The sequence below is a fragment of the Carettochelys insculpta genome, chromosome 1, assembly GCF_033958435.1.
Source record: "Carettochelys insculpta isolate YL-2023 chromosome 1, ASM3395843v1, whole genome shotgun sequence".
In the NCBI taxonomy this organism is placed as follows: domain Eukaryota; kingdom Metazoa; phylum Chordata; order Testudines; family Carettochelyidae; genus Carettochelys; species Carettochelys insculpta.
The window spans coordinates 135,892,296-135,916,724 of record NC_134137.1 but is presented as its reverse complement, the minus strand read 5'-3'; the positions used below and the strand labels follow the sequence as shown (position 1 = coordinate 135,916,724).

At 47.5% G+C, this 24,429-nt stretch overlaps 2 protein-coding genes across 6 annotated transcripts in view; both read left to right on the top strand.

The window, feature by feature from the left end:
- LOC142012332 (granulocyte-macrophage colony-stimulating factor receptor subunit alpha-like) overlaps positions 1-23,835 on the top strand; it is a 40,686-nt gene extending 16,851 nt beyond the window's left edge. For 4 of the 5 annotated variants that reach the window (XM_074992297.1, XM_074992296.1, XM_074992279.1 and 1 more), the window contains 8 exons: positions 3,402-3,528; positions 4,597-4,726; positions 4,818-4,993; positions 5,239-5,393; positions 12,709-12,838; positions 13,130-13,229; positions 20,938-21,025; positions 23,451-23,835. In XM_074992297.1, coding sequence (XP_074848398.1) covers positions 3,402-3,528; positions 4,597-4,726; positions 4,818-4,993; positions 5,239-5,393; positions 12,709-12,838; positions 13,130-13,229; positions 20,938-21,025; positions 23,451-23,519 — 975 coding nt within the window. In that variant the 3' untranslated portion in view covers positions 23,520-23,835. The remainder of the gene's footprint in view (positions 1-3,401; positions 3,529-4,596; positions 4,727-4,817; positions 4,994-5,238; positions 5,394-12,708; positions 12,839-13,129; positions 13,230-20,937; positions 21,026-23,450) is intronic. The other variant, XM_074992306.1, reaches the window with a different exon arrangement.
- Positions 15,583-16,726, top strand: LOC142006825 (uncharacterized). Its single transcript, XM_074983315.1, has 2 exons — positions 15,583-15,756; positions 15,897-16,726. The coding sequence occupies exons 1-2, from the start codon at positions 15,625-15,627 to the stop codon at positions 16,359-16,361; spliced, it is 597 nt and encodes a 198-aa protein (XP_074839416.1). The 5' UTR covers positions 15,583-15,624; the 3' UTR covers positions 16,362-16,726.
- Positions 23,836-24,429: the final 594 nt, after the last annotated feature.

The window sequence follows — 24,429 nt, the reverse complement described above, 5'->3', positions numbered from 1 at the left end:
AGGGTGGCTGCCCCAGGCCCTGTGCGTTGGGTGGCCCTGCTGTGGCCTCCCCTCTTGTCCTGTGGGCAGGAGGGGAAGGATTACGTGGGTCAGGGGGCAGATGGCACCAACAACAGCTGCAGGGGATCCTTCCCCAACCCCAGCACTCACCACACGGGGCTCTACTGCTCCCTCCCAGCCTCCTGAGTCCTGTTTCTCTGTGGGCAGCTAGGAGGTCTCCAGCTGCCTGAAGAGAAGTGGAGCTCCGCAGGCTGGGAGGGCGTGGTCAAGTGCCTTGTTGTGAGTGGTGGAATGCAGGCCACAATGAGGCAACCTCCTGCAGCTGCTATCCACTGCCCATCCCCCGCCCCAGGAAAATCCCCAGCTAAGCTGGATGGGGAGGGAGCCAGAGTTCAGGGCGGGGGCAGGGCTATGGTGTGGGGGAGGGATCCCTGGGGTCCCATGCTTGGGGCACTGGGGAAAATTGCCCCTGGCACCACAACCCCGATCCTCACTGTATGCAGTCCATTGCAGGTGTTGCAAAACACCCTTCACACCCTCCCTCCATAACATACAGAAATGATGGATGTGTTCAGCATGTTCTGTGGGGAATCCCTTCTGTATGCATTTCCATCCATTCCACTAATCTACAAGGTCCTGCTCAAGATCAGGTCAGGCCATGTAACCATAGCCCTGGCATGGGCCAGATAGCAGTGGTATGCCTTTCTGGTAGACGTGTCCATTCAGACCCCAGTCCCACTTCCTCTAGTCCCAGACCTGCTTATGCAGAAAGAGGTCAACTTTGCCATCCCAACCCCTAGTACTTCCACCTCACAGCATGGAAGCTCCAGGGTAGAATTCTCTGGAGATTTCCTGTTCTGATACAGTGAGACAAGTCCTTATGAACAGCAGGAAGTCTTCCACAAGCGCCACTCATACAGCCAAGTGGAAGCATGTTACAATATGGGCAATGCAGCAAGGTTTACTTTATCGAGGCCCCAGTCCCAGCAATTTTGAACTATTTATGTCACCTCAAACACCAAGGTCTTTTGATTGCATCTGCTAGGGTCCTTTTGGTGGTCATGTCAGCATTTCACCCAGATACCCTGGGCTGTTCAGTGTTTGCAAACTCCATGGTTTGCAGATTTGGAGAGACTCTACCCTCAGGTTAGATAGCAGCTATCAAATTGGGTCCTTAACTGGGTATTTTCCAAGCTTGTGGGATCCTCTTTTGCACCCATGGCCTCATGTTGGCTTCTATGCCTCTCTTACAAGGTGGTGTTTCTAGTAGACATTACTTTTGCCAGGAGTGTTTCTGAGCTTAGGCAGCTCACCATAGACATGCCTTACACAGTATTCCATTAGGACAGAGTCAGATCGAGACCACACCCGGCATTCCTGCCCAATGTGGTCTCCTCCTTCCACAAGAACCAAGGCATATCTCTACCGGTCTTTACCCTAAGCCACACTCTAAGGCTAGGGAACTGAACCTACACTCCCCTGATTTTTGTAGAGTGTTGGCATGTTATATAGCTAGGACTAAACCATTTAGGAAATCCCCACAACTGTTTATTGCCGTAGCCAACAGAATGGAAGGTCAGCCTTTCTCTTCTCAGAGAATCTCATCTTGGATAGTAACATACATTAAACAGTGCTATAGACTGGCAAGAGTGTTCCCACCTCCAATTTAAGCACACTCCACCAGAGTATAACCTTCTTCTATGGCCTTCATAGCTCAAGTCCCATTACCTGATACGTAGGGCTGTGACCTGGTCATCTATGCACACTTCCACAGCACACAATGTGATTGTTCATCAAGCAAGAAATGATATGGCTGATGGTAGGGCAGTGCTACAGTCAGAGCAGAATGCCAACCCTAGCATCGAACATCAGCTTGGGCACCTAACTTGGAATGAACATGAACAATCACTTGAAGGAAAAAAACAATTGCTCACCTCTGGTGACACTTATTCTTTGAGATGGGTTGTTCATGTCCATTCCAATACCCTCCCTCCATCCACTGTAAGAGTAGCTGGCAAGAAGGAATTGAGGAGAAGATAAGTCAGCAGGGCCCTAGACTGGTGCCATGAAAGCACCACTCCAGGGGGTGCCATGGCCAACCCTATGTCTACCTGCTAGGGTTAAAATCTAACGCACACCTAACTTGGAATGGACATATACAATCGTTATGAGAGATGAGTAACCATTTGTTTCTGTGCTTCAGTTCCCCATAGGGGGAAATAGGAGCTAGCTTGTGAGGCAATCAGAGGCTGTAGTAATTGGGGCCATGTTAGATAGCTAGTTTGTGGAAGACTAATTCTGCCCAGGGGAGGACAAATCTCATGAAGGGGAGTAGACCACAGGGAATATCGCTTTTACTGTGGATATGAGATAAACACAAGAGACTTATATGTACAGTTTTAAAAAAGAAGAAAAGAATTCTTACCTTTAAAACTTGACTAGTCAGGTCTGCTTCCATTTTAGATTCAGATGGGAGCTGCCACCCCATATGCCAGGATGTGCTTTCAACATTTCAGCTTCTTCAGTCACTGATTCTCATTTGTCAAGACTATGATCTCATAAAGGATCGTAGCATTGTTCTCTTGGGGTTAGAGGGTTTTTTTTTTATTAAACATCATGGCTCTGAATGCCATCTGTGCCTCCAGTTTATACTGAAATAACTCCATTGGGTGTCAAACTTCAGTAAACATGGTGTGAATCAAAGCCAATATTGATAACCTTTCTGGCTGTAGAGATAATCTCCAGGACAGAAATTGTTTTTATAATTGGATGCATTGATTTTAAAGTATATTGTTGCACAAATATACAGATGCAAACATTTAGTAATGGGGTAAAATTATGTGTATACAGTCTTTAATTGATCCTTATGTAATTCTTGGGAAAACAACAACATTTTGGAAGGTTTTTGATAATGCATATTGTAGTTTTACAGATCCAGGGGCATGTACAAGTATTAAATATTCAGGCTCAGAAGTTTTCACAGGAAACCATTCACAGAGGGAATCCTCAGGATACTGATCTACACTTGTCTTTCCATAAAAGAGGGAAACTTGCTGCTACTCTACTTTGATCCCTACAAAAGCTTCCATATTTTTTGCTGAAGAAACTCTATGGGTTCTGGTAGGAGGACAGTGGAGGAAGGTCACTGGTTGCATTCCATGGCGCCTCTCTTTGTAGATCCTCTAGACTTCCCTGCAGAAGTATGGGAGGCAATTCATGAAGCTAGAACTGTGCAAACAAAGGTGCTACCACTGAAAAGACACATATGTGCTTAACCTTACAAACTATGAGAAGACCTACATATTTCAATAGACTTATGCTTGGACTTTTCCCATAGTTAGAATCACTTAAAATTGGGAAGAAAAAACAAAGGATTAATACAGATGCATGTTATTTTTCAGGTATCTGATCAAACCTGCATTTTTGAAATACATCAGGGTAAGCCTATACATAAGGGGGCATTATTTGGAGTTAAAGGCGTGTACAACCATACTCTGTACACAGAAGAAATCAGATTCACTCCTCAAGGTAATGCATTAGTGTTTGTGAAAGGTTTTGTCTAGCTACAATTTTTGAGAAAAAAAAATCAGGCTACATTTCATTCTAGAAGCTGTCATAGATTACATTATTTCCATTACAAAAGCTTTCGCAAATCTGCTACGACACTGTTAAAAAGCAAACAAACAAAAAAACCCAGTGGCCCAAAATGTGCAAATGACATTGTGTCAGAGGAACAGTCCACTTTTGCACAGTAACTTGCAGGATAGAAACAACAGTGTGTGATATAATCATTTTTTTTATGTTAGTCTCTTAGAAAAAGTGTGCGGCAAAATAAAAAGTGATCATATTGGCTGCGTCTACGCTAGCAAGTTCTTTGAAAAGATCCCATGGAGTGTCAAAACACAAAAAGGGTTCTTTCTAACGTAAATTGAAAGAATGTGGTGCTCTTTTTGAAATCGCTCTTCCTTTCCCATTTCAGGAAGAGTGCCCCCTTTCAAAAGCTTCTTTCAAAAAATAACTTGTATAGACGCTCCACAGGACCCTTCTTTTGAATGAGCAGTCCTCCTGGGGCCTGATTTTTCAATCCCCAGCCTATTCTTTCAAAAGAGTGGGGGCTGCATGGATGCTCTCTTTCCAAAGAGCAAATCACTCTTCCCAGCTGCTTTTTTGTGTGTGGATGCACTCTTTCGAAAGAAGTTCTTTTGGAAGAGATCCTCCAGAAGGGCTTCTTTGGAAAGATCTCTGTAGTGTAGATGTAGGCATTGGTTGTCTCCGCTGAAGCTATTTAGGGCTAACATGAGCCTTGTTCTGGCTGACTAATACAAACTGAGCTCCCTAGTCATATTGTTAGTGGTTATGACAAGTAGGCGTAATCACCATTAGATGTAATGCACAACTTTTCAAACTTCAGTGCCTAAAATTAGACACCTAAATTCTTAGGTATCTAATTATCAGTAGAATTTAAAGATCCTCAAAATTTTTCTGGGTCTGACCCAGTATGTGCAGAGTTGTACCAATAACTCTCTTCTTCTTCTTCTTCTTCCCAAACCGAATTGGTACTATATAAATACATGTGTAACTTTTCTTTCTTTCCAGGCATGAATGGAACATCTGTTGAAAATTTCTCCTGTGTCATTTATAACATTTCATTTATGAATTGCACTTGGAATGTTGGCAGGGATGCTCCAGAAGATACACAGTATTTTCTGTTCTTGCAGTACACAAGGTAAATAGTTTTCATTGTCTCAAAGAAGTTTGGCATTCCGATTTGACAGGTGACGTGTTTATGTTTAACTGTAACATTTTCGTATATGCAGGGAAGAAGATGCGCTACCATGTCCACATTATATGAGAGATGCACTTGGAAGACACATTGCATGCAGTTTTCAAAATGTGACAATAGTCAGCAAAAATGTTTACTTCCTGGTGAATGGGTCCAGCAAAGAATCAGAGATTCAGTTTTATGATAAGTACATCAAATTACATGAAATTGGTAAAGAAAACATTTATATCTATCGATTTCCCATATTTACTATAAGGCTAGGGAACCATTTTTCACTGAGAGAAGGTTCCATATTTCCTACAGAGCTCTTCTCCAGAACATAAGCTCTTTTTCCCCCCGTTTTTAAGAAGCTGTTTCTACCCCATACAGTTGCAAAGATATAATTATAAATGGGAACTGATTCTGCATCAAAAGCTGATTCTCTATCAAATGTAATACCGATGATTTTATTCTAGAAGAGTTACCTCCTCCATTAAATATCACTGTAAACTGTTCTGAAGACCGAACACAGTGTATAGTTCAATGGGAACGGCCCCAGCTGAGCCATTTAAAAGGACATAAAAATGACTGCTTTAATTATCAAATTGAGATTCAAAATAAGAAAACTGACGTAAGTGTAATTTTTTGAATTGTTCTCACCACAAATACATATTTTCTGTTTATTGATCTATAAAATATACACAAACATGAACCTCTCCTATACTTCTGTTACCTTTCCTTCCTCAACTTTCATGAAGTCCTCTTTAAGTCTTAACATTCCTGCATGCGACATAGTTTACTGCATCATTCGCTAACCCTGAGTGTCTTTCAGCACCTGCGACTGTCTGCACCCGCGGTCTAACTACCTTTGTTTGTCACCAGCAGCACATTTACTCTTACATCATTGGTAACCCTAACAGAGAGATTACTTTTCTGAATGAACTGAGATCCAATAGAATGTATCCCCAGAGACGCTGAAACAACCTAGACACTACAATTTGCTGTTCACTGGAACAGGTGAAATCTGCATCTTATGATGTCATTCATTATCCTGGGATGCAAAAGCACAGATTCTTATAGCTTTTGTCCATGAGAACGCGTGTCTAGACTACTGATTCTCTAATTTTACTCTCACCTCCTTCAAAATATGGCTTTGTGCAGTGCAATGACAGCCTGTACAATACTACAGGCAAGGCTGATAACACCACTTATTATTAAGGTTGCCTGTCTAAGATCTTGTTTTTGGTTACTTATAACTTTGCCAAACTTTAACAGCTAGGGCTTTCATTTTCCATGTCAGGTAGAAGCTGAAATGGTTGAGCCAATTCCAAAAAGCAGACTAGAGAAAAACACAGTTTTCAATATTAAAAGAAAAAAATCTAACAACCTTTTCTCTGAAAAGTTGATGCTCCTGCTCCTTGGACTAGGGTCGTGGCATTTGGCAGGAGGTGTCCTTTGTGTCAGGGACCTGCCTCTTACCACCCACTTGAAAATCTTCCCAAATATAACCAAGTGAGAAATCTTGGGGAAAAAACAAATCACAGTTTGCACATGCTTAGTAGCGAGTCACGTCTCCTAAGTTTGACGAGACTGTGCATATATGGGCCATCGCTACAGAGCTGCTGAGCATGCTACAGGCCGAGACACTGTGGTTATGCCTGTTCCTGGCAGCTCTGGGCAGGGTGGGACTGGATACTGGAACTGAGAACTGGGCATCCTTCTTTGCTGTGCCCTCAGTGATCTTCTGCTGGTGTCCTGCTCATGTGGAGGAGGAACCCATCTGATTCAAAAGCAGTGCACAGAAGTACCTAATCGAAGACATTGTAAGGGAGTCTGGGTGGAGTAGATTGGGACAAAGAGCCTTGGGAGTGGGAGGGGGGTAAGAAAACCAAGACCTGCTGGTGAAGGAGACTTGGTCGCAGAATCAGAGAGGAAAATAGGCTGGAAAAGAAAGAGACCAGGAGGGGGGACTGCCCGTGCCAGCCTCATTGGTGCTAGGGCACAGAGACAGGATGAGAAGAGATTGGAACTGGTGGGATAAGGAGATTTAGACTAGAAACCAATGGAACAGTGAGAAAGAGGTTGCAGGGAGAGCGATTTAGCAGTGGAGCCAACAACCACTGAGGGCCACTGTTACCTGTAAGCTGGGTGCTTGGGCTGCTGCCCAGGAGTAATTCAGGTGCTACCCAGCTTCTTAGCTGAGTGCCTACAGCCACTCACACCTGTCAGCATGTGTTTCTCTTGGTTGTGCACATATGCCTGGGTGTACATAGCACAATTTATCCCACCCACTTACCAAAAAAATTAGAGGGACCCCTGTCAGTGCAAGGTGTATGTGTGTGGGGAGCCAGCTCCATCCCCACTGAAGGGGCAGTGCTGCAGACAGTCATCACTTAGCACCAGGCAGACTGTGGTGTGTCCCTCCCCACGCCCCCCAGCACTCAGAGGTGCATGGAAAATTGCTCTGGTGGTAATTTAAAGTGCTCTGGGGCTCCAGCTGCCATTGCTGCTGCAAAAGTGGTTGTGGTAGCCTGGAGCTCTGGGCCCCTTTGTATCCCTGGGCCGCAGTGCAATGGTCTCCATTCTCCCCCTGCTGGCAGGGGGGTCTAAGTTCTGTTGGACTTTAACTGTTTCCTTTTAAAGAGAGACCACAACTGAAACCATACATCCAGCCGTCTCTGTCTTTAGGGGGCCTTGCATCTGTCTGTGACCTTTTCAGCTTGGGCCCATCTCCAGTTCTTGGGCTCTCCTTGCAGACTCCATTCTATCTCTCAGGCAACAAACCTGGGCAGTCTCTGGCAGCCTTCCTCTTTCCACAAAACAATGACATCTGGCAGCATCCCTCACCTTCCTCGCAGTTAGCCACCTTGCCTGGACCCTGGTAGGCCAACATTCCCTCTCTACTCCTTCCTCCTTTATCTCCCTGCCCCCAACCAGAACATCTTTCAAAGACCCTTTCTTGAAGTCAGTGCTGAAACAGCATCATTAAGTCAAGTTCTCCTCACCAATCTATAGGAGAAACTGAAGATTACAACCTACTCTTTGGCTAATCGGCAAAATACTAACTTCTCAGACTGCAGTGGTGGACCCCAGTGTGCCTAAAAGCAGATGGCTTCCTCTACACCGGCATGTGTTCACGTCAGCATCTCTCAAGTCTCTTTTTATGAATTCCACACCAGTTGGTCAGGGGGGTCTACCAGTACTGAAACTGGGAGGGACCAGACCCATGCCCTCCCATTTTTCACCAAAGAAACATAAACATAGAATTCATGTCCTCACAGATTTCTTTTTCCCTGCCGAATAATCGATTCTGCTGGAAAGGAGCTGCTGTTATGCCTTTTACCAACTAGGAGTTGTTCCGCTGCCTGAAGAGAGGACAGCTAGCTCACCACAGAGCAAACAGTTGTGAAGAGGGAGTGAGCACTTTGGCATTGGCCTCTTTACTTCTGCAAAGTTCCAACAACCTTGTATTCCACCTATTGGCTTTTTCTTCCACCCAGGTTACTGCCTTGTTCTCTCTTGCTCTGTCTACCACGTCAGAAATCCAGTATCTTGTTCCCTCAATATTAGCAGTTAAATCTGAATTACGTTTCTAGGTGTAGGGGGACAGGCTTCCTGGATTCCCCTTGAGTCTCACTGTATGTCATTTACCCTCTCCCTGTGCTCAGGTGTCAGCCTTCAGGGGATGTCTCTGCAGCTTACTGTCCATAAGCTGAGGTTCGACTCTTGTTCTTCCCTTTCCGGTATAAGTAGGGAAACCTGGATGGAACAAACTTAAGTATCTCAGGTGACCCCTTAGAGAGACAGCTCTAAAGACTCAGTTCCTCTGAATCTACTGCCCCTTTGCGGGTTTTACTTTTTAGTTTCTTCCTGGGACATATTGCTTTACTATCAGTCAGGGTGGCTTTGGAAGTTGTGTATCTTGCATCTGTGACCTCCTCAGTTGTACTCCTCTGTTGCTAACAGTCCATGGATAGAGCAATATTCTTTCTATTCACTGCCCCTTCCTATGGTAAATTTCCCCTTTTTCACATTCCTCCCTCTTGAGGCTGAACAAGCCATACAAATGTCTACATTAGCGTGGGACTAGCCCAATGTTTCTAATTAGCCTCCCCCATACTCTGGAGAGGGCATGTCCCTTCCTATACCTGACCCCTCAGGAAATTAAGACCGTTTGGGATTGTGTTATCTCCACCCCCAATCTGTGAAAAGAAACCAGCGTTAGCGTGATCCTTTTCCACCCAATATTGTACTCAGAAACTATAAGGCTGTAGTGCAAGGTGCTACCTTTTTATAGGAGGGTTCATATCCCTGATGGTCTTTACCTAGCGTAGGGGCACATGATCACTGATCAGGGAAAAGGAGGTATGTAATGGAAAATACCTGAGGTCTTCTAATGCTCATTCGATAAGGAGTGCGCCCTTTTCAATGACAGAGTACTATTTTTCTGCTTTGAATAACTTCGTACTTAGGTACAGGATCTGGTGTTCCCCTTTGCAGTCTTCTGAAAGGACATGCTGAGACTGCCACCCAGGACATCAGCTTGTAGTACGAATCAGCATATATACTCATCCCTCCTTAAATGAGTACTTTATTTACGAGTACTCGCTTAAACGAGGGACACAGATACCTCCCCTAGTTCACTCAATGAGTGAGCTCCCCCTGCTAATACTGGTGTAACCCCCACCCAGCGGCTCCAACCCCTGATAATCTGACCCCACCCCCATCAGCCCTGTAGCCCCAACCCACTGTAGCCAGACCCCACACCGACCCTACATCCTGACCACCGGCCCCATGGTCCCAAATCGTGGCAGCCAGACCTCCCACACTGGCCCCACAGCCAAGACCCCCTGCAGCCCTGCAACCTGACCCCCCCGCTGGTCCTGCAGCCCTGTAGCACAGCAGCATAAGCAGTCCCACAGCCAGACCCCCTGCCGGCCCCATGGCCCCAGGTATCGACCCCTCCATTATTTTCCCAGGGATTGAGGTAAGGCTGGATTGTCCTTCTTTCCTTTTTCAAAGATGGGCACCATGTTTGCCTTTTTCCAGTCTTCTGGGATCTCCCCCGATCTCCAAGAGTCTTTAAAGATAATGGCCAAAGGTTCATCAATGACCTCTGTCAATTCTCTCAGTACCATTGGGTGCATTAAATCCAGACCCATTCAATCCAGATTCATCCGCTCTTGGCATTAGCTAGGCATCAAATTTTGTGATTCCACCGACCTTCCTGAAGTTGTTGCAGAATTAAATGGTACTGTCTGTTTTGGGAATGAGACCCATGGGACTCCTCCATTCACTTTTAGATTCTGTAATCATCCCCCTCTTGATTAGACACCGGTTCTTGTTCTTGAGTGCAGAGTGGAGTACTGATCGCCTCCCTGAGATTCTGTCACTTCTCCAGTTATGGGGGCCAGTTGCTCTTATGCACAGTGAAATGGCATCCAAAACTCTTTGGGAAGAGTCCACATCACAGAGTAGGAACATGTGGCCTCGTCCACTTCTCTCATCCTTGGGATTTGACATCCCCATCCTTTTACTTAGCAAGTAAGGTTCATTTTAGAGTGACCCCCTCAATCAGGGCACGCTAAGCACCATTCTGCTGTCTTTATTCAGACAATACAGATAATAACATTACAATACCCCTGCACTCAAATACAAAAGTGATTTGTAATGCTAATCCAGAGAGAATTTGGTAATATTGGCAAAGCAACTCTGTCTGCTGTGCACCAACAGAGAGTAGGCATGCCTGGGCAAACGTAGCTTTTCCTGAAGTCTTTTCACCCCATGCATCACTACATGTCAGGGTGAACTCACTCAGAACAAGCTCACAGAAGAAAGAGCAAAAGGAGAGCAAGAATAGCCACTTACCCAAGGAATCAGCCTTAGCACCAGCCTCAAACTCTGCATCCTTTGTGATTTCACAAACAGAGCAAGGCGGGAGAAAGGGTGGAGACTTTAATTCAGAGCCAGCATCATGCAATTGCTTAACACTGGGGTCCCTAACCCTTCTGAGGAGGAGCACTGAAATGTGACCTTTTGACATCTATGCACATCTGAGTGCTGGTGATAGGCTTTAAAGTCACTAATGGGCCTACTTACAACAGCTGCATTAATAAATAAAGATGCAGAGCTTTACCCTTTACGGGGTGGTTGGTAGCATTAGCTGGTCTTTTGTTAACCCATTGGTAGCATAGATTTGAGCAAGGAAGGGTGGGGCTGAACTCCTGCCTTGTGTACTGATGAAGATCAGCTTGTATGCTACTCTTGGAATGCTTGCTAGGGCTTGGTAACCCCTGGCTTAGCCAAAGAAGGGAAAAAGGCAAGAAAAAATAAAGAAGATTTGTTTCCTTTCTTTTTAAACCTAAAATGCAAGAAACCTAAAACTTTGAATAAAAAATCAGTCTCGGGCTAGTTATTAGAGTCTCCAGGCTTCCCAGTCATTGATTACAACCAAGGATATCTGTGATCGGAGGACACTTATGGCCTGATAATTGCTTTGCAAATTCTATTTTCACCTTCTGAATCAAACATGTAAGCAACTACTCAAAAAGAGGAAGAAAGAAAGAAAAAAAGAAAGAAAGATTATTGCATGGTAACAGATGTAATAAAATAATAAAGATTTGTCTTTTGTTTTGCAGGCCAACCCTAAGGAAAACAGCAAAGAGCTTCATGAAGTAACAGTTTTCTTCCCATGCTAATATATGGTGCTTTCCTGGCTTAGCATTTAGCCCAGTGCAGTGTATAATATTGTCATTAGTACTCAAATAGATTAAGTGTCAGTATAACACACAAGTCACTGTGGCTGTGGTTGCTGGAGGGGTCACACTGAAAATGCTCAGTCAAGGTCAACTGCAAAGAATGGGGCAAACAAAGCCCAAAGCAGGTGGTTTATTCTTCAAATTAGGTTCACCAAACAGCTTCTGTAATACCTTACTGGTTACCAAGACACTAAAATATACAGTTCCCCTTGAGCAAACCAGCCTTTGGCTCCCACCTACACCACCACGTCTAATATAGGGAAGATTATTTAAAACCTTATGTACTGTTTATAAATTTATACCAAACCAGAGAGACCGGACATAGAAACTCCAGGCCTATGAACGTTTTGGATTTTATCCAAATACATACAGCCAATTTATTTGACTTAAAAAGAAAAGAAAGAGTTACCATGGTGAAAAGATCATTACACATATAGGTTTGAATAAGGTTCTTAGGTCTGTTTCATAGCTGAGATGGTGAGCTGCTGATTTGCAAAAACTCCTTCCAGGATCAATTTAATAAGCTCTTACATAGATTTAGCTCTAATTTTTCCAAAAACTTTTCAGGTACAGTGCTAGGTACCTAAGTCTTGCAGCTTAAACTTCCCTTGACAGGTTTACTCAAATAGGGCATGAAAAGGATCAAGCATCTTTTATAGTATGTTAGCAGGCTGTGATTTAGCAGGTGTTCTATTGTTAACAGCATGATTAATTTTGTTTTTATTGTGTTTCATCACATGATTAATGACTAATTTTTAAATCTCTTCGCCCTGTTAAACATACAGCAAAATCTCATAACTTCATACACACTAATGATATACTCATTTGGAGAGGACAATGGATCTCAGCAGATCATGATGTGTCACCTCACATGCTTTGTATAAAATATCACAAACACATATTCATGATGAATATGGGGGTTTTGGGATGCCATTTTTAGGTACACTATGTCACAATCATATTCTATTTACATAAGCAGGCACAAGCAGATGCTTCATAAGGCTTGGATCATCATGTGAAATCTTGTATGTGCTTAACGTCTACATCTAGAATGAGGAAGTGTTGTTAGTCTAATTATTCTGTATGTACAGCATCTTGCACAATGGGGTGCCATTCTAGGCTGGCTCTTAGGCACTACCATAATAAATGTAATAATAATAATAATAATAATAATTGCATTGTTTTTAGGTACGAGCACCATACTATATATTTGAGAGTTACCATAGAGGAAAAAAATATACCTTGCAAATCAGAGCAAAAGGAAACGCTTGCCTGATAAGTGAAGAATGGGGTGAATGGAGCGAACCCATTGAGTTTGGTGAGTATGTTGAGCATTTCTTTAATGTATATTTCCTCTTTTGTTTTCTGCATGAGTTGTCATAAACTCCTCGGCTCCATGCTTCTGTTGTTGGATTTATCAACTCTCTCTATCCCTCAGTACTTCACTCAGCAAGGATATAAGACTGAAAGGTAGTTCAAATAATAGAAGAAATCCTAACATGATGCCTTTCATTGCTATCTGTCATCTAAGCAGAGATTTGACATAAGAATGTGTGCTCCTCTTTACTTTGCTAAAAATGTATAATCTTTATAATTATCTTTCTTTAAGGTAACCCAGATGATGCAGTTCTTGAGTACCCAATTATTTTACTTCTCATAGCACTTGGCGTGACCTTGGTGGCACTGTTCTTATTTTTTCTCTGCAAAAGGTAAAGTTTTTGTTTTGCACATATCCCAACCTGCAAAACGATTTTAAGTGTCTAAGTTTTGTCTGATATTTTTTCAGGATGATATTTATATAGGAATTGTAATATATTTTGGGGAACTGTTACCACCACTTTTTAAAACTGGTGCTGGTGGTCAAGAAGAGAAATGGGGGTAAGACAGAGAGAAGATGGAATGGGGAAACCTGGGACTAACAGGGCAGTGAGACTGGGACAAGAAGCTAGGAGAGATGAGAACACTGAATTTGAATGAGAGACCCAGGGAGAGAGACTGGGAGCAGGGGAGGGAACTGGGACTGGCGGAGCAAGACAAGCAGGGATAAGGATCTGAGGCATGAGAAGAGGAGAGACTGGTAGTGGCTGAGCTAGGAGACTGAGTGCTGGAGAGGAGAGTATCTGAGCTTTGACCGGGCAAAGAGGCTGAGATTGGGATCAGATGCATAAGGAGTGGAGACATGCACAGACTAGGTGAAGACAATGGGACTGGAATGAGTGGTGAGTGGTGTGATAATGGTAGGACTGTGAGGGTATGTTGACATAGCAAAGTTATTTAGGAATAATGGCTGATATTCCAGAATAAGTCTGTGAGCATCAACACAAAGGAAAATAACAGACGGGGAATAGTGCCTATTCTGAAATAGATATTTCATAATAGGGGCTGTATAGACAGGGAATAGGAGCAATTTCAATATAGGAGGCCTGTAGCCCAACTCATGGCCCTGCTGGCCAACCAGTGTGGAGGATCTATTTCACAACAGCTGAGCGCTATTTCAGTATGCATTTTGTGTCTAAACACGCTATCTTGAAATGAGCTAATCTGGAAAAATCTCTTCTGTGACCCCACTGGCAAAGTGTCCCATTTCACTCTAATATTGTTACGCAAAGGATAACAACTTACTGCTGGCATCAGTTACTCATTGGCTGATCTGACAGATGGAGGTTTAAAGGTTCGAACCCTACAAATGACTGATGAAGATATCAATATAATGGCACATGATGGAATTTCTTTTTTTATGTTTTTTTTTTTAAAGCTAGGAAATTACAGACAAACATGCATTAAATCACATTCATGGGACAAAATCAAGTATTCACAAGTTAGGAAATCACAGTGTGTGCAGCGTTCATTTATCTCCCTTTGGCACATACATTACGATACAGTCTTTAAATACATGATGATATAATATATTTTCCACAGGACCTCTGCTTAATTCAGTGCACAGAATGGGGAGCATTTAATGAGCAGCTACTAAGTATTTTTCATCCCCATTATTTCTCCTGTGGCTCTGGTCTTTTTTACTGCACAGTATTCTAATCCTGCGGTCAGGACAGAATTAATGATTTCTTAATAGGCATTTATATGATGCTCATTACTGTGGTAATTTCAATAGAGTGCTTCACAAACATTCATAAATTTACGTTCACAATACCCCTGCGAGACGAAAAGTGATCTATTATTCCAGTTTTACAGATAGGAAGAACAGGCATGGAGAGATTAAAGTCAAAACTATCCACTAATTTTGGAAGCCCAATCTTAGACTGCTAGGATCTTAGTTTTCAGAGTACTCAGAATTATAGCTTCCACTGAGTTCATTTGCAGTTGTGAGTGCTCAGCACTTCTGAAGATCAGACCAAGGATTTAAATCAAGGCACTCTTAAAAAATAGAACAAATGGGCTATGTCTACACGTGCACGCTACATCGAAATAGCTTATTTCGATGTAGCGACATCGAAATAGGCTATTTCAATGAATAACGTCTACACGTCCTCCAGGGCTGGCAACGTCAACGTTCAACGTCGACGTTGCGCAGCACCACATCGAAATAGGCGCTGCGAGGGAACGTCTACACGCTGCGAGGGAACGTCTACACACCGAAATAAGGATGCCAGGAACAGCTGCAGACAGGGTCACAGGGCTGACTAGCGCTTCCGGGGCAACTGCTAGCTGCTCCCTTAAAGGGCCCCTCCCAGACACACGCAGCCTGCACAGCACACGGTCTGCAGAGCCATAGGCACGCACACTTCGAGTGACGCAGTCATGGACCCCCAGCAGCAGCAGCAGCAGCAGCAGCCAGAGGTCCACCCAGCTGCCCCTGCAGAAGCAGTGCTTGCCCTGCTCCATGCCATGCAGGAGGCAGCTGAGCAGTGGACGAGCTGTCCACAGGGGAGGAGGACGCAACCCCCAACCCTGCAGCACCCCACCCCCCCCCGCCTCACACGCCGCCGGCTGTGGAGCTACCCCACGAGCACCGACTGGTGGGAGCGGCTGGTGCTCGGAGAGTGGGACGACAACCGCTGGCTCCAGAACTTTTGCATGAGCCGGCAGACATTTATGGAGCTATGCCAGTGGCTCACCCCCACACTCAGGCACCAGGACACCTTCATGCGGCGTGCCCTCAGCGTGGAGAAATGGGTCGGCATCGCTGTCTGGAAGCTGGCCACTCCAGACAGCTACCGATCCGTGGGCCAGCAGTTTGGCGTCGGCAAGGCCACCGTCGGGGCTGTCCTCATGGAGGTAAGAGGACCCACGGGGGGAGGGGGAGGCAGCCCTGGCAGGAGAGGGGGGGAGGGGAGGGGAGGGGGGCCCTGGCAGGGGAGGGCCACACACACCCTGCACACCCCTCATTGGTGCTCTCCCATGTGCTTCCCCTGCAGGTCGTCCGCACCATCAATGCCATGCTCCTCCACAGGCTCGTGAGGCTTGGGGACCCGGATGCCGCCATCGCGGGCTTTGCCACCCTGGGCTTCCCCAATTGCTTAGGGGCTCTGGATGGGACTCACATCCCCATCCACGCCCCGGAACACAGTGGAGGATGGTACATCAACCGGAAGGGCTACCACTCAGTGGTCCTCCAGGCCTTGGTGGACAGCCGGGGCCGTTTCCTGGACATTATGTGGGCTGGCCTGGCAGCACCCACGATGCCCGGGTATTCCGGAACTCGGGCCTGTGCTGCCGGCTGGAGGCAGGGATCTACATCCCCCAGCGGGAGATCCCTGTGGGGGACACCACCATGCCCCTCTGCATCATTGCAGATGCGGCATACCCCCTCCGGCCCTGGCTCATGCACCCGTACATGGGCCATCTGTCTGCCAGCCAGGAGCGCTTCAACCAGCGCCTGAACCACGCGCGTCAGGTGGTGGCGCTCACATTTGGCCGCCTCAAAGGGCACGGGAGTTGTCTCCTCACCCACCTTGATGCGGGCCCCACCAACATCCCCCAGATTGTGGGCACGTGCAGCGCCCTCCACAACCTGGTGGAGAGCAAGGGGGAGGCCTTCTTTCACGGCTGGGCTGTGGAGGCCGGCAGGGCCGATGTGCAGCCACCCGCTGGCCCCAGTCGCCAGGTGGACCCCGAAGGGACCCAGGTCCGGGAGGCCCTGTGGGCCCAGTTCGACGAGGCTGCGGGGTGAACGCTGGCAGGCCCCGCACTGCACCCCCCCCATCCTCCACAACACTCTCTGCCCCTACGCCCACACCACAGAGCACCCAAGAGCACCCCCCCCACACTTTTCTTGTAAATAAAAGCAGACAGTTGTTCGTCAACTCAAATATCTGTAGAGCTCTTATTATTATTATTATCAACAAGACTAACTATTTACAGGCAAAATCTAACTTATATATATATGTATTATAAATAGGGATAAGATGAAAGGGGAAGACAAGGAAGGGGAGAACTATTTACATGGGGGGTAAGGATCAGCATAGTAACAGGGGTCAAATATACAAACTATTTACAACAAACTAACTTAAAACTGGGGGGAATATATACAAAGGGGGAGCGGGGGGCCACATCCTGGGCCCCACACCCCCTAAAGTCCAGCGCTGGGGGTGGGCGTCCGGGATCCCCGCCTTGGCCTCAGCCCTGGCCGGGGCTGGCTGGGGGCCAGGCGGACCGGGAGATATGGCCAGTGGGTGTCAGCTGGCCCCAGGTCCCCCTTGGCGGAAGGGCCCTCAGTGGCGAGTGGCGGTGCGACGGTGGACGGCGCAGCGGGTGGAGCAGCAGGTGGAGCAGGCGGGGCGGGCGCAGCGGCGGCCAGCGCAGCATGGGGGGCCAGGTAGTCCGCGATACGGTTGAAGGTCCGCATGAAGGCCCCCCATGCCTCCTGGCGCCAGGCCAGCGCCCGCTCCTGCAGCTGGAGGCGGCGTTCCTCCACCCGCAGCCGCTGCTCGGTGACCTCCAGCTGCCGACGGTGGAGGGCCAGCAGCTGGGGGTCCGTTGCCGTTGGCTGGTGGTGCTGGGTCTGCCATCTTCCCCGCCGTGGGACTGGTCGGTCCTCCGCCGAGGGGCTGGCCTGGAGTGATGGCCCCGGAGGGCTGTCCGGGACCACTGATGCCTCGCTGGCGCTCTCCAGTCCTTCCGATGGTGCAGCTGCAGAACACAGGAGTGGGGGAAGAAGAGTGGAGACAGCTGTTAGTGTGGGCCCCGAGCCGTGGCCCTTGTCCCCCCACCCCTCTGCTGCAGGTTCCCCATCCCCGTCCCTGGGAGATGCTGCTGTGACGGGGTTCAGGGGTCCCCCTGCACTGCACCCCGTCCGCTGGCAGGAGTGACTCTCACTCAGCAGGTACAACAGGAGGTTTATTAGGCAACAGATGCCCATTTTCTCACAGAGGCGAGAGTACAGCAGTCAGAGCCGGTCCTTCCAACCCGTCCTGGGGAGAAGACCCCGAGGGGTGCCCCTCTGGGGTGTAGCTTTCCCGCTCCTCAGGCTGGCTGCCTTCCAGCTCTCCCTTCCCCTAGCCTCTAACTGCCGCCCCCGATTCAAACCCAGCTCGGCTCCTCCCTCCTCTTTGTTCAGGGCAGAGGTGTAACCTGCCAGTTGTAGCCCCAGGATCATCCTTAGCCACTGGGAGCTATTCTGCTTGTTTCTCATATGTAGCCTGAGTCTTGCATTTGCACTCCCCCCACTCCATCACATGCTGCTGCTGCTGCTGCTGGGTGTCCCACCCCCTCCCCGCGGGGGACCCTAGAGGTTCCGCTTCCCCCTGCCCTGGGGATGGGGCATGGCACTGTCGTGCTGGGGAGGCAGGGGCTGATGCACTCCTGTGAGGGACATGCCACTGCTGTCCTTGGGGCCATGGTCATCTGGGCATGTGGAGGGCCCTGGCCATGTCTATTACCCCTGCCCCTCAACCCCAGGGGTGTGCACCGGGGGGGTACATACCTGACGGTCCACTCCCACGGTCGGGGGACACCCGGGGGGTGGACATCCGGCTGGAGCTCCTGGATGGCAGGATGATCTGGAAGCTGGTGTCGCTGGAGGAGGACTCCCCCTCCTCCTTCTCCTCCTCCGGTGCCCCGGGGGTGGGCTCCTGGGGGGGCCCCCGGGGTGCGGGGCTTGCCTCCGGGGCGGATTCCACCTCCGGGGCCTGCTGGGGCTCCTCGGCCGAGGTATCAAGAGTGGCCGGAGGGGAGGAGGTGTGCCGGGGGCACAGGATGTCCCTGAGCTCCCTGTAAAAGGGGCAAGTGACGGGGGTGGCCCCAGATCGGCTGGCCGCATCCCGGGCCTGGGCATAACCCTGATGCAGCTCCTTCACTTTACTCCAGACATGATCCGGAGTGCGGGCAGGGTCACCCCAGGTGGCCAGGCCCTCGGCCAGCCAAGCGAACGCATCCGCATTCTGCCTCTTGCTCCCCATTACCTGGAGCACCTCCTCCTCGCTCCAGAGCCCCGGCAGGTCCCGAAGCTCGTCCTCCGTCCAGGAGGAGCCCCGCTGCCGCTTCCCCGCCTGGCTGTTGGGCTGTGAGCCCTGGATCCCCTTGGGGGGGGTCCCCTGGGGGTGCTTAGGGGGCTGGTGTGCGGCCATCGCAGCTGGGGGCGGGGTGTCTGTGGCGGCTGAGGGATGTGCAGGCTGGCCGCGTGTCGGTGCTGCCGCCTGCACGTTCTCTCAGCTTCCTGCACAGGAAGGGAGGGGGCGGGGAGCTTTAAGGGGCCGCTCCACACGGCCACCATCAAGCTCAGGGGCTGGAGAGAGCATCTCTCAACCCCTCAGCTGATGGCCACCATGGAGGACCCCGCAATTTTGATGTTGCACCATGCACAAGGACTACACGTTCCCTACTTCGACGTTGAACGTCAAAGTAGGGCGCTATTCCCATCTCCTCATGGGGTTAGCGACTTCGATGTCTCGCTGCCTAACGTCGATGTTAACTTCAAAATAGCGCCCAACACATGTAGCCGTGATGGGCGCTATTTCGAAGTTGGCGCCGCTGCTTCGAAGTAGCGTACATGTGTAGACGCGGCTATGGTTAGTGACCACCTGTGGACAGTGAGATTTTCTCATAGGAACTCTGGCAGAGGCAGAGGTAGAGGTAGAATTCAGTTCTTCAGGGCGTTATTCAGCTGCCTCAACCCGGAGAACACCCTTTCTCTTTCTGTGAGCCCTGCTCATTCACTGCATACTTTCCAAATTCTGCAAGATGTGAGCTGGGAAACTTAGGCTATGTCTACACGTGCACGCTACATCAAAATAGCTTATTTCGATGTAGCGATGAGTAACGTCTACACGTCCTCCAGGGCTGGCAACGTCGACGTTCAACTTCGACGTTGGGCAGCACCACATCGAAATAGGCGCTGCGAGGGAACGTCTACATGCCAAAGGAGCACACATCAAAATAAGGGTGCCAGGAACAGCTGCAGACAGGGTCACAGGGCGGACTCAACAGCAAGCCGCTCCCTTAAAGGGCCCCTCCCAGACACAGTTGCACTAAACAACACAAGATCCACAGAGCTGACAACTGGTTGCAGACCCTGTGCATGCAGCATGGATCCCCAGCTGCGGCAGCAGCAGCCAGAAGCCCTGGGCTAAGGGCTGCTGCACACGGTGATCATAGAGCCCCACAGGGGCTGGAGAGAGAGCGTCTCTCAACCCCTCAGCTGATGGCCGCCATGGCGGACCCCGCTATTTCGATGTTGCGGGACGCGGATCGTCTACACGTGCCCTACTTCGACATTCAACTTCGAAGTAGGGCGCTATTCCCATCCCCTCATGGGGTTAGCGACTTCGACATCTCGCCGCCTAACGTTGATTTCAACTTCGAAATAGCTCCCAACACGTGTAGCCATGACGGGCGCTATTTCGAAGTTGGCGCCACTACTTCGAAGTAGCGTGCACGTGTAGACGCGGCCTTAGAGATAATAGTGCATTATGCAACCCCAGGCAGGTTCATCCCGTAACTTGAATAAAACAGGTGTTCAGCAAAGCAGTATTAGGTTATGTAATTGAAGATTACAGTGTAATGAATGGAACACAAGAGGGCAGAATTAGGTTTGCCCAGCCAACTTTCATTCTGGCATTTCCAAATCTTCGTATGTTTGATTTTGCTATCTGTGTAATGTTCTCCTAACATAGTTTTTGGTGTTGTTACATACAAAGATTGCCTTTTCTAAAGTTTTATGTCCCCAAAAGTTTGCAGTCTCATTGATATAAGTCAACAGCTGGAGTAGTGAAATCAATAGCATATCTTTTACTACACTTTCCTATAGTTTAACTCCTGTCAGATACTGTACTGTTTTTTAACTAGTCAGGGGGCAAACAGTAGAAAATTGATTCTAAACAATTAATTGGCATTGCTCCACTGCTTCTTTGTACCTTGGAAAAGGAAAATAAAGAAAGTCTCAAACATGTAATAGAACACAAAATATATATTCATGTCCTGTCCTCATCTTTTTTTCACTATTTCTTCTTGTTCCCAAAGGTTCTGCAATTTCAAAAAAATGTTTTCTCCAGTTCCGCAACCAAAAAAATGGTTTGATGAATTTCAGGAACCTGATAAAAATATAAAGGTACATTATTCACATGTAAACTGTGTTAATCCTAAGGATCTGTGAGACTGGAAGGCTTGACACAAAAAAGTCAAGGTTTTCATGTCGATTTATAGACAGTAAGAAGGTTTGATCTTGTACAGCTTTTCATGCTGTTAACATATTGTTTCAGCCTGACCAATGTCAAGTGAGTAGGGCCAAAACGTAATGATCATTCTTTTGCTAGCCCTCATGTTGCTTCTTTATTAGTCTTAATATGCTTGAATAAAGATTTCAGGACTTCCGTTCACATTGTTGGAAAAGAACAGGAGGACTAGAGGCCATTGGCATAGATCAGCTTTTTTGTTGCAAATACTTGTTCCGCCTCAGACCCCAAACCTGACTAAGTGGGCCACAATTAACCAAATGTAAAGATACATACCTATTGCAACTCTCTCTAAAGCAGGGGTAGGAAACCTCTTTTGCTTCGGGGCCACAGAACCAGACCAATATCATGCAAGCGAGAAGGAAAAGGGAAAAAAATATCCCCAGATTCCACCCTGACATGTGTCCCACAACTCAGGTTAATTTATTTTATGGAGCTCCCCTAGAGTCTGGTGGGGCCAAAAATTATGGGTTCGGTGCACAGAAGGGAGCTGCTAGGGAACGGGCTGGGGTGGGGATATGGGGTGTGAGCAGGAAGCAGGGTGGAGGAGTGAGCTTTGGATGCAGAGTCTTGGTGGGAGGTAGGGCCCCAGGAGTGGGCTGTGTGTGTGTGATGGGCGAGTCTGCATGCTAGGTAGGATGCAGGAATGGGTTGAGTGTAAGGGTAGGGGTGCAGGAGTGGTCTGGAGGTGAGGAGCCTGGAGAGGAGGGACGGTGCCAGAGCAGGCTGGGGAAGGGAGAGTGGGTCTGGAAGGGGGTGTAGGAGCAGTGTGGGTCTGCAGGGTCTGGGCAGGAGGGCGTTGGAATCTGGGCAGAAGGGAGGTTGCAGTAGTGTGCTGGAGGTGTGGGCTTTGATGGGAGGGAGGGGACAGAAGTGGTTTGGGGTGTGGGATCTGGAAGGGAGGAAGCAGGGGATGAGGGCAAGGGCTCCTACCTGGTGTGGCTCACAGGGACGGTGCACGTTGCTCCACTTGGCTCTGTAGGCTTCCAGGAAGGCATCCCCCTGCTGTGACTTCGCCAGTGGAAGTGACGGTGGAGGTGGTGCCTACAAGGACATTTCCCTGTAGCATACACAGGAGCTCCCCCAGCCTGGCAGAGCACACGGGCTGAATCAGACCCAGGCTTGCCTGACTTGGACCCCCAAGTCCCAGGAAGCCCCCTCCCCCATACCAGTCCACAGCGTGAGCCAGCAGGCACTGGCATTCCAGCCATGGTGCCCCATGTGTGACCAGAGTGCCAGCACTGAATTGCAACTGTGTGAGAGAGCAGGAGCTCCGAGCCTTGTGAGCTCAATCCAGGCATGCTGCAGTTCACAGGTTCTGCACCCCTGCTGCACACCCTTATTTAGTAGTATTAACACCCACACAAACCGTGTCTACACTAGCCTGCTACTTGGAAAGAGCAGGCACCACTCTGAAGTAGCACGTCACATCTACACAGGCCGTGCGCTACTTCGAAGTTGAAATTGACGTTAAGCACCACAGACGTTGAAGCTGCTATTCGAACCAGAAGATAGGACTAGGGCGCTACTTCGGCGTCTAACTTCCAAAAATATGCGTGTAGACGCTGTGTGTCGAAGGAGCATCTTTCGAAGTCTCTCTTTCAAAGTAGTGCTCTAGTGTAGACGTAATTATAATGAATTGTAATTACCATGTGGTGCATATTACTCTACACACCCCCTGTTTACTGTTTGCAGCACTTTTAGCGGAAGCATGCAGTTTTTACATCACAAACTCCATGACTCAGCAGTTTACAGGAGGAAGAGGAGCTACGACACTGAATACACTTTTAAAGAGAATGGGAGAGGGAGAAGGAAGTTAACACCATTCTAGACACTGAACTACTCATTAGAAGTTACGTTTTTGGTGCAGCTGTGGCTTATCTTTCCTAGCCCTGCAGGAAAGGCGTAAAGAAATCAAAGCACATCTATCAGTCATTAGGGACACTCTGCCCCTGCTGTCCCCCTATTACCATGGAACTTCTGCTCAGATCTTTATATAAGCCTTACATGCCCCAGGGCGTATTAGTTGGAATTTTGCCTGAGTATAATCTTTAAGAATCAAAGTGTTCCGTGCTTCATCGCTTTTATCTATATTTGGGCTGAAGGGCATGAGAATACTGGTGTTATCCTGCTGTTTCTTTTTCCTTGCAAGAGGTCAAATTCTAAGGAAAAATTAAAGGTAAAGAAAAATTAATAAATACCCTTCACCATTACATGAATAAATAAGAGTCTCAAGTGGTAAATCTCTAGTCAATGTTTTGTAGGAAACTAATGAAGATATTTTTCTCCTTTCAATACAAGGAGTTGATGGCTCTACCACCAACAAAATGTGAAACTGAAGAAATAACGACTGTTGAAGAAATTTCATAACTTACCAAAAGCAAAATGCAACACTTGGATTCCTCAACTTGAAGAACTACAAATCCTCATGGCAATTTTTCATAGTTTGCACATTCACCCCTTTCTCTTGCCTGCAAATGCTTCCTAACACTTGTACAACCCTGTTTGCCCTTTCCTATAACTTTGTCAAATTTGGACAAAAGTATTTTTCCATGGTGCCTGTTTTTTCCGTGTCAGCATGGGTGGATATTCTTAGAATGTGTCAAAAAGGTTTTATTAATGTGTTAAAACAATTTTAGGGAAATAGTAAGTTATTTTACCCATAAAAAATAAAAAACCTCTTACAACTTTTTTATTGAGAATCTCTAGCACTTTATTAATTGGGAACCGGTGGATATTCAGTAGGGGGTTGCTGGAAGAGAACAGTGTAGCTTATCCATCTTTGTGAATATCAACTCAAATTTTGGCCAAGTCATTAATAGCCGAAAAATCGTAGGTCACACATTCTAAGTAGAAACTTTCTACAGAGTCTGGCAGCCAAACTTGTCTAGGTCTTCATCCCAGGCTATATCTAAATTTTGTTGGATTTTTCTGCATAATGTCTCCAAGATACCATTTTTTAATCTATTTTCAGAGCTAAAACTCTTAACCAGGCCCTCCTGATCATACAAAATACTATAATTAGGCCAACTTTTTCCCTGGCCAACCTTTTGAGGGCAAGGATATTTTTAACATTCCAATGACATCTATATTGATTGGCAGCACCAGTGCCTCTTTTTCTTAAATAAAAAAAAAAAAAAAAGAGGTGCCAGTACGCAGCTGGCTCCTCAACTCCCCACCCCCAGCCAATATCATGGCTGGGGCTGTTGAGGTGCTGGTACCCAGTACCAGCACAAAAAAAAAGCACTGGGCAGCACTCAGGCTGAAAGCACAGGAATGT

Excerpts from the sequence above, each read along its gene's own strand:
- LOC142006825 (XM_074983315.1), top strand. The coding sequence starts at position 15,625 with ATGCGGCGTGCCCTCAGCGTGGAGAAATGGGTCGGCATCGCTGTCTGG. Across the intron at positions 15,757-15,896 it reads TCGGGGCTGTCCTCATGGAG|GTCGTCCGCACCATCAATGC; the intron begins GTAAGAGGACCC and ends CTTCCCCTGCAG.